Source organism: Aythya marila, assembly GCF_965140915.1.
Source record: "Aythya marila genome assembly, chromosome: 5".
In the NCBI taxonomy this organism is placed as follows: domain Eukaryota; kingdom Metazoa; phylum Chordata; class Aves; order Anseriformes; family Anatidae; genus Aythya; species Aythya marila.
In genome coordinates this window covers 18,960,331-18,969,690 of record NC_139046.1, presented here as the reverse complement: position 1 = coordinate 18,969,690, position 9,360 = coordinate 18,960,331, and the positions used below count along the sequence as shown (strand labels likewise).

At 41.5% G+C, this 9,360-nt stretch overlaps 1 protein-coding gene across 2 annotated transcripts in view; it reads right to left on the bottom strand.

Annotated features, from left to right (window-relative positions):
• Positions 1–937: 937 nt before the first annotated feature.
• Positions 938–9,360, bottom strand: part of PLCB2 (phospholipase C beta 2) — a 49,482-nt gene continuing 41,059 nt past the window's right edge. For both annotated transcript variants that reach the window (XM_082761421.1, XM_082761422.1), the window contains 5 exons: positions 8,952–9,028; positions 6,226–6,321; positions 4,973–5,030; positions 4,231–4,317; positions 938–3,575 (listed from right to left, as the gene is read on the bottom strand). In XM_082761421.1, the coding sequence (XP_082617547.1) occupies positions 3,303–3,575; positions 4,231–4,317; positions 4,973–5,030; positions 6,226–6,321; positions 8,952–9,028 (591 nt within the window). In that variant the 3' untranslated portion in view covers positions 938–3,302. The remainder of the gene's footprint in view (positions 3,576–4,230; positions 4,318–4,972; positions 5,031–6,225; positions 6,322–8,951; positions 9,029–9,360) is intronic.

The following is a 9,360-nucleotide window of genomic DNA, read 5'->3' as shown; positions in this document are numbered from 1 at the left end:
TGTGAGAAAGATGTATTTAGATTTTTTTTTTTTTTAAGCCAACTCACTGCATACTTAGTAACTGGAGAAGCTGAATTTGAGGAGTGCAGGCACAGATGGCAGAAAACTCTGCGCATTTGCTGTCTATATTAACATATGCATATGTTGTGCAGCATTAGGGACTTGCACCCATATCTGCTAACCTCAATCAAAGAAAGTAAAAAAGGTGATCCAGTTTTTGTAAGAAATGCAATGTTTTGTTTTATTTTTTTTAGAAAATAAATAAGTCAGAAATTTACAATACACAATTCCAGTATTATGTTAATGCCGCGGGGGAGATATGGTCTCTTCTTGTATGTCAGACCTGGTTTGGAACATCTCATTGCCCATGTCTACTTTAGCTGTTTTTTATAGCAGCACTTCATGATGCGTTTCTCAATGCAGTTTCTAGGTGTAACAGGTCTCATGTAATAAACGCTGCATGCTGTAGGTTTGCCATGACTGAGCTCACTTTTCCAGGAAAGACAGAAAGCTGAAGAACAAGTTGAGGGGTGAGGAAGGCTAACAGGTTGCCCTGTGGAGTGGCACGTTTGGGAGACAGACTGTCTCTGCAGTCAGGAACACCGCTCGTTGTCTCAAACTAAGGGCAAAAGTTTCACTAATGAGAGGCGGGAAGAAGCAACTTTTCAGAAAGGATTCTCACCTGTTTATCTTCTATGGCTGGTTTTAAAGACTCTGTACTGTCTGCAGCTCTGTATTGCCACAGCAAAAGGTGGCTTGAATGGCTAAGTGCATTGAAGGGTCAGTTCAATGCAAGGGTCTCTGGGTAGCTGGTGCTCAGACATAGTAGCTGCAAATCTGCTCAACTGCAGGTCCAGGATTATGTGCAGCAGTGTTTTGTTTTCTGTGGTTTCCCCCCTCCCCCCCCCCCCCCCCCAACACTTGTTCCTTGAAAAGATTAAAAATGTGGAAGGTTCAACTTCTATTATCTTACTGCCAGGATGAGCAGTTGTTGTAATAAAATAGTGGCAGTTCCCCTTTCCTTTTGTATCCCTAAGCATATTTTCTTCCACCACTTTTATTGTCTTGCTTATGGACAAAATGGACAACTGAAGAAAGATGAGTCTCTTTTTTTCATTTGGTCAGGTCAGTGCTTCCTCTCTCCTTATGAAGTCTGGTGAGTACAAGTGCTGAATTTTGCAAAGCCCATGTGAGTTGGTGCATTTATGCTTTGGCAGGCCAAACTCCAGTTCTTGGGCTAATATTTCAGGGCTTGATATAAGGAAGGCCAGAATGTCGCTACTCTGTACTGAATTATTGCTGTTTTCTGCCTTTTTAGGATCCATAAACAGAGTCTATCTTACATGGGGCTAGGAAAAGAGTTGGACCATATGTTTCCAGTTCCTTCCTTCTGGATGAGTGAGAACTTGCCGTGTCAAAGCTGTTCAGTGCAGAAGGTCATAAAACAGGTGAGAGAAAGTATGTGTGGAGGCAGGGGACAGTGATGTAAGTTCTGCATTCACAAAATAAGGTTTTGCTGTCCTAGAAAGTGGAAGTGTAAAGATGGCTAAGATGAACCTATCCTTTTTTTCTGACAAAGCCAAGATATTGGGAACCTGGACCTCCAAGTGTGTTTTGCTGGAAGATGTGATTTTAGTGAAGACAGATGACAAGAAGTATCTGCTAGGGCTGAGTGAGGCTGAGGACCATTTGCCCTTTTTAAAGTCATACAACTGGGCAATTTTCCTTCAGCATCAGGCTGTGGAACAAGACTTTTATGTTATGTCATCAACAGGGGGAAATTGGTATTAGTCCCAGGCAGGCATAATTCATAGCAAAATGGGAAGTGACTAAGGCTTTGGGGGAAGGTGTGAACAGTACTCTGGCAAACAGAAATGATGTGTGGTCTTCCCCTCCAGGCCCCAAAGAACATGGGTAGTTGAGGAGGCTGGCTTTTCCAGCAACAAGGAACATATTCTATAGATTACAGCTGAGCCCTCTGTTGTCATTAACTGGGATGGCAGCCTGTGAAAGAAGCTTCTGTTTTTTGCTGTTCTTTCTGCTACAGAATGGATAATTCAATGTATTTTTTTATGAGCTGAGCATAGCTTTCTGTGCAAGGTACTCTTATGGGCAATATAACTGGCTGGCTCTTAAAGTAACACAATTATTTTCAAACAGCTTAGAAATTTTGGTAAGTGCTGTTATCCTAAGCCTGTAATATGGAGCTAAATTAGCTCCATGGGAAAAAGTTTCTCTGACGCTCTAAAAATGTCAAATTATTGTAGGTGAGAACTCTGCATGTGTGTTTGTGTTAGCAGGAATAAATGCTAAGGCTAAGGCTCTTAGACTCCTCATAGTATTATTGCCTTATAATTGTCCAACAAGCCTGCTGAAGACTAGCAGGGTCTTCAGGAGATACTGGATCTAGATCTAAGAACGTGCCTGAAGACATGTCAGAGTTATAAATTTAGAATTAGGAGTGGGAATCAGCCCCTGGGGATAAGTGGAGGTTAAAAAGAAAGAGGAAAAGCTAGAATGCTAGTAATGCACATTGCCACAGAAGGAAATGCTCTTTTATGTTTTATGGATACCATTGCACTGAAAAATCTCCTCATCTGACTACCGGGGGGAAAAAGTTAAAAAGCCAACACTGGCTGTGCAAAGGAGTGGTATGCTAACAAAAAAAAAGATGGCATGAAGCTCTATCAAAACAACCCTCCTTCCTATAAAGAGAAGCTGTGTCTGTTAGCAGGTAGTGTTGCCAGAAGGAATGGCGCTTTACAGGACAAGAGTTTTTGCTGAGCACCTGACACCCACACTTATGTATATTTCACGGGGTGTTATTATTATATTATATATGCTTCTGTACATTTCACAGGCTGGTTGAAGCCTGTTAGTTAGGCTATTGTAGAATGTCTTTCAGTTAAAGTTTGTTCAAAGGAATCTAGCTCTGAGACTGCTATGATGTGAACAGATCTGTGATGAATGACGAAGGAACTTGGTCTGAAAATTGTCTGAACCCAGACTCAGGTATTAATGTAGACACTGCCATCAGTGTCAACAACTAGCTTGTCTTCAGCCACAGGTCCCTTCACTGCAGAATCAGGTTAGTGCTAAGACTGTAGAAGACAGTGAAGCATGCTCTGGAAGGTGAGCTCGTCAGACTACTTTCAATACCCAGAATACCAAAGTAGTAAATCCCTGAAGAATTTCAGGGGTTTCCCAGCATGGAAAGAGTAGTTTGTAAAGCTGGTCTTTAACTTCACTATATATGTCCATAAACATTCCTGAAGTGGAACAGTAAGTAAAGGAAGCATCTCTCAAAATCTACTTTCCTCAATATTACCATCTGTTTCAGTTTCTGGGGGTTCAGCCATAGCTATTGTAAGCCTTGACACCTCTGCCACAGGGATCTTCTCTTCCAGTTGCTCTGTAGAGTGTTGTTCTTCCTTAGGAATGCTCAGAACTGCTTCATTCCACATCTCTGGCTCTTCAGGAAAGACTACTTTTGCACAGTTCTTCATGATCTCCTGCACCTCTGTATTCAGGCTTTTCAATTTCTCCTCATACTCTGCCACTGCCTCCTGCTGAAGCTGCAAACAGAGACCTTGAATCATTCTCTAAACACTGAAACAAAATAGAGTTCAGGCTGCGAATGGTATAAAAACATGCTCTAAGAGAGGCCAATATGATGAAATATTAGCACTTTGCAATTTTGGTTTCAACCCACTACTGAATGACTTATCTCCATCCCCCAGGCAAATGTTATCTTCCCTGAGGACAAAGAGGGGAGGAAGGCTGCATGCTGATTTACATTATTCTGTTTTGCATCATAATTTGATGGATGACTTGTCTGCACATTCTTTGCATATCAACCTCTAAAGTACATGAACATGTTTTCTGTGTTCTGAGAGTATGAGTAGCTCAGGAATGAGCCTCACCTCTTCTAAAAATACAAGTTCCATCACATTTTAAATTTAGGGTTTTGTATGATTGGATGGAAGCTGTTGCTGGGAGAGGGAGTGTATGAGTGCAGCAACTCTGCCTCAGCTCTGTCGAGGCTCCTGTGGAGCCACCTTCTAAACCATTCATTTTCTCAACATACTGAGGGAGTGGGTGTCTGAAGTATGTGTGCAGAGGATGAGTGTAGCTGTAATTAAAGAATACACAAGGAAGGCTGATCCCCTGGGGTAGTGTGGATTTACTGTATGGAGTAGCAGCATTGAGCCTAAGAATCATTGCCCTTACCTGGCTTTCTTTCTCCTTGATTGCTCTCAGATTATCTGCCTGCTTCTCTTCCAGTTTCCGCTGATACCTGGCTGTTTTTTCTATCACCTTTAAGAGAAGAAAAAAAGAAAAAAAACACCAAATTTTAAGTTTTCATAAACAAATGCTTGTAACAGCAAGACAGGGTTATAAAGCACATGCCCACAGTAACGTTCTCACTCCCAATTCTGAACAACTTCTGCTGGTTCTGAGTTACTTGCCCAGTACTCAAGACCATGAACACCAATGCTACATAAGCACTGCAAAAGTATACATAACATGTACATGCACTCAACACACACAGGGCCATGCTCTAGAAGGGGATTGGTAGGACAATCTCCTCTTCTGTAAGATTTCACACATTATTAATTAAATAGATGTGGGGTTATGCTGCCAATTAGTAATGCTTACAAAAAAAAACGCTACATATTACCTGAATTAGGAAGTCAGAAGCTAGACTGCTCTGTTTGCACTATGTCTGCAGCCTGGTGGGAGGACTGATTAAATCCTGAAGGACCTGCAGTGTCTTAAGTGTAGTAACTGTCTTCAGCTGCACTTTAGTTGACTAAAGTACATGTTCAATCCTCAATACAGTAGCAATTTAATGGGATTTAAATACCTTAGAGAACTCGCATTCTGTCTGTGACACATGCTGATGACGTACATGAGACACCCCCACTTTGCAGGAAACAGACATGCTGTGGCAGATTGTCACAGAACTTACCAGTTTGATTGTTTGCACCACTTCCTGAATATGAGAGTTATTTATTTCTTTCTTCAACCTTTAAAGAAAAGAAATGTATAAAAAAAAATAGAATCCATCTGTTATCTTGATACAAAACCTGTTTATCAATACTGATAAAGTGTCATACAGCAAGATAGGACTGCTAGTGCCCACACAGAAAGACAGGTGTGGTATACTTGCTTAGCGTCCTCCTACATTACAAGCTTTCTCCAATTTTAGGAAAAGGCAAATAAACACCATTCAAATTTGACAGAGACATTAGTTAAACAATTGGATGTAAAATTCTTTTTTTTTTTTTTTTTTTCAGTTTAACAGACAGCAAAATGACCTTACTCTGAGCAAGAAGCAGAAGAGGCAGTGTACCCTCTTTTCTATACCCTTAAACATACAGAACTGTTAAAATTGATTCATATCAAGCAGTACTTGAGTACACAAGCCTGGTAGCAGAATATTATTTTTATAACAAAATGATTGTAAAGGAAGGATGCAGCCATTATATGCCCAAATACAACCTCTTAATTGAGAGGGCTGCTGAAATTTAGTACAGATTCTACAGAGGCTTGGGAAGACCTGGTTTTGATTCTACAGGGCAAAGTGCCCACTAAGGCATGAAGGCAGGCAGGAAATATTTAGAAGCACTCTTAGAATTCAACTGAACTGGCTGCAAGGTACGTTATCACTTTGGCAAGTAACTGAGACATGTAACAGAGCCAAAGACACAGGGGCCACAGGGGAGGGTCATCTCCAAGGTACCATTTCTCCATCATAACGACCTTGCCCTGTATTTTTGTATTAGCTCCTAATCCCTGCAGAAGGGAATATTTCTTTAGAAATGCTCTATGCCTCTCTGGCTATTCAGAAATCCAGTAAGTGACATGGATCTTGCTGACTGCCATACACAAAAAGAATTAAGCCTAGGCAGAAAGCTCCAGAAGCCGCTGTCAGCAGCAACTGCAGGAATGACATTATTATTGCAGCTAGGGAGCAGATGTTTGGCTTCACTGTGTATATGCCTGCGTACTGAAATGAAATTGCAAAAACAATGCTATGCTATGAGAGAGGGCAGGCCAGCAAACCTTCCTTGACCCCCTGTAGCTCTGCCACTACCTGTTTGGTTGCTTTAGAAAGTTTTCTTGATGGTGACAGAGACTGTGGAGTAGCACTGTTCCCTGCCTGAAGCAGTATAGCTAGCATTCCCCATAGGTAAAGACCAGTAACATCTTCCTCAGTACCTCTCCTGAGCAGCCTTGTCACTAGTATTCCGCATCATGGCTTGGATTCGGTCCACTCTCTTTGCCTCCAGCTTCTTCTTAATATCTTTAATATTACTGTGGAGAGAAAAGTGTGCTGTGAGAGACAGGACTGCTTATAAGCCCCACAGGCTGACAGAGCAGCGTTAGCCCACCACACATACTCTCTGAAGAGTGCCTACTGCATAGAAAAGCAAAGTTGAGTGATTGCAAGACAAAGTTGCAAGTCTTAAAAATATTTTAAGTCCTGGAGGTCTTTTTTTTTTTTTGTTCTCTTGAGTCAGAGCAAAAGTACAGGAGAAAACACATTATATAATTAGGTTGTATTGTATACCTACATTTGGATTCCTCTGGAGCAGCAGCACACTTACTGAAAGTACTTGAGGGAAAGGCTGTGGATGTGGTCTACCTAGATGTCAGAAAGGCTTTCGGCGCTGTTTCGAAAACTGTGTTTGGTTTTGTGCCCCTCACTACAAGAAGGACAGGAGGTGCTGAAGCATATCCAAAGAAGGGCAATGAAGTTAGTGAAGTGTCTGAAGAACAAGTCTTATGAGGAGCAGCTGAGTGGGATAATTTAGCCTGGAGAAAAGGAGGCTCAAGGGAGACCTTATCGCACTCTAATTACCTTAAGAGAGGTTGTATCGAGGTGGGCATTGGTCTCTTCTCCTAAGGAGCAAGTGATGGGACAAGAGGAAATGGCCTGAAGTTGTGTCAGAGGACGTTTAGACTGGATATTAGGAAAAAATTTCTTCACTGAAAGGGTTGTGAAGCACTGGAATAGCCTGCCCAGTGAAGTAGTTGAGTCACCATCCCTAGAGGTCTTCAAAATATTTTTAGATATGACATGGTTTAGTGATGGACTTGGTAGTGCTAGGTTATAAAGGTTGGACTAGATGATCTTAGAGGTTGTTCCAACCTAAGTGATTCTACCTTCTATGATTATACTTAAACTGCTAAATTAAAAAAAAAAAAAAAGAGAGAAGGAAATACATGGTTATATGAGAGCTAAAAAAGAACACCTGAGGCAGGTAGAATGGAGTGTCAACTACGGGATGTGATCCACAAAGCAGAGACCATAAATGCTTAGAAGACATTCGATCAGTGAGTAAGATAGTTTAAAAGAAAAAAAAAATAAAATCAAACAACTAAGAACTCTGTCCTTGACTGAGGCATATGTGGCCATCAAAAATGCTACCTAGAGGCCAGGGAAGGTGACAAGACAGGTGGAGAAAGGTGTTAGTGTTAGATGTAAGAGTCTGCTGACACAAAATCAGTGCCTACATGCTGGCCATCCAGGTACAAAATGATTACAGCAGGACAGTTGCTGAGGTGTACATGAGAATGGCCATCAGATTGTAGCCCATCCATCTGGAGTCCTGCATCCAACAGTGGAAAGAAGATATGCTTAAGGGAAGCAAAAGAAAGAGAACAGCCTTAGGGTAATTTTTCCCTTCTACACCTTACCAGTTTCCTGTCTATGCTCCAGTTTCTATGCATTTATCTCCCATGCACGTCTCTCATACTTAGAGTTTAGCTCTACTTTTAGACTGCTTCTTGCCCTGAGAGGCAAGGAACTGCATTTATTTGCTCTGTGGAAGTACTCCCTGAGTACTTCACTGGGTGTTCCACATTTCTTCTCTTATGAGAAACAGTGAGTAATCACTTCCCTGTTCTTCTTCTCCATACCATTCATGATTTTACACATTTGTCACATCCCCCTCAATCATCTGTTCTCCAAGCTGAGTCCTGTTTAATTTCTTTTTGTACAGAAATTACTCCTTACTGTTGATTATCCTTGTCACTCCTTGCTCTTTCAAAGGTTTTTGTTTAAGATGGCATACTGAAAAGGTGACTGCACTGTGGAAATACATCTGGAGGTTATGCTGACTTTACTATCTGCCTCTCCCACACGCTTCTCAATCTTTCTTCCATACAAGATCTCAAGAATCTTGCTCAAGATCTCTGAATCTTTCTCAGGTTCCTCACAGCCAGCTGTAGATGTAACTATACTAAATGATATTCTATTGGTAGGAAACCATTACCTAGCTACTCAATGGGTTTTTCTTAGTCCTGTCTGAATATAATTAATAGCCGAGAGAAACAGAATCTTTCTTGATGGGAGGATACAAAAAGAGGAAGTTTTGTCTGACTTAGCAACTAAGGGTTGTGAGAGGATTTAATGACAAAGAAGAATGAGCAAGGATTTTAGCTTCAGGAAAGTGTTACTGCAAGAACAAACGGATACATGTCTGGCTAGAAATTAGTGAATCGATTCTGGCAGCCTATTTAAGTAGCGGCCAAAACTCCACTCACTCTGAGCTGGTAAGTCTCTGGAAGGGATTAAGTGATGTACTGACTACAGCAGGCAGAAATGACATCCAGTGACTGACACTTTTACTTCCTATCTTTCTGAATTAGTCAGTCAAGGCTACTTACTACAGCTCAAACACTTGTACCTATTTAGTTCCTCGTGGTAGGAACACCATGCTGTGAGTCACAAGACAAGAGCTGTCTTCCCAACACTGCCACTGTGTAACTGTGAGAGAGCCTACATCACATTGCTGTGCCTCAATTTCTCACCAAAGAAATACTTCTCTTCTCCCATATTCACTCGCTCACTGTAGTACATTGCTCTGAGATCTAACAGAAAATGCTACCCGAAATAAGAGCTATGCATTATCACTTTGCTATTCAAGTACTAAATTTACCTTTCTGATGACTCCTTCAGTGCCTTCAGCTCAGCTGTCTGCTTCTCTTTGGCTAACTCCGTTATCTTGGTAACTTGCTGTTTGAGGGATGAAAACAAGATCAAAAACAAACAAAGATGAGACATAGTGCACCATCAATATCTAATTACCACCAGATTCAACTTTATCCCTCCCTGTACTGAATTCCAAGGGCCCGCTTGGAATCCACGAGGCTCTGTACAAACCCTTGCACCACATCAGAGAGCTCAGACATGCAAAAAGATCAGACTGTGCTAGTGGACTGACTGCACCAAGGCTTCAGAAGCATACTCTGTGAGCCAGGTCACACAACTCCAGGTTGTCTTTGTGGACAGCCTCCTATCTTTCTGTGCTGGAGACAACAACAGATTCATGGTACTTGTGGGTAAAT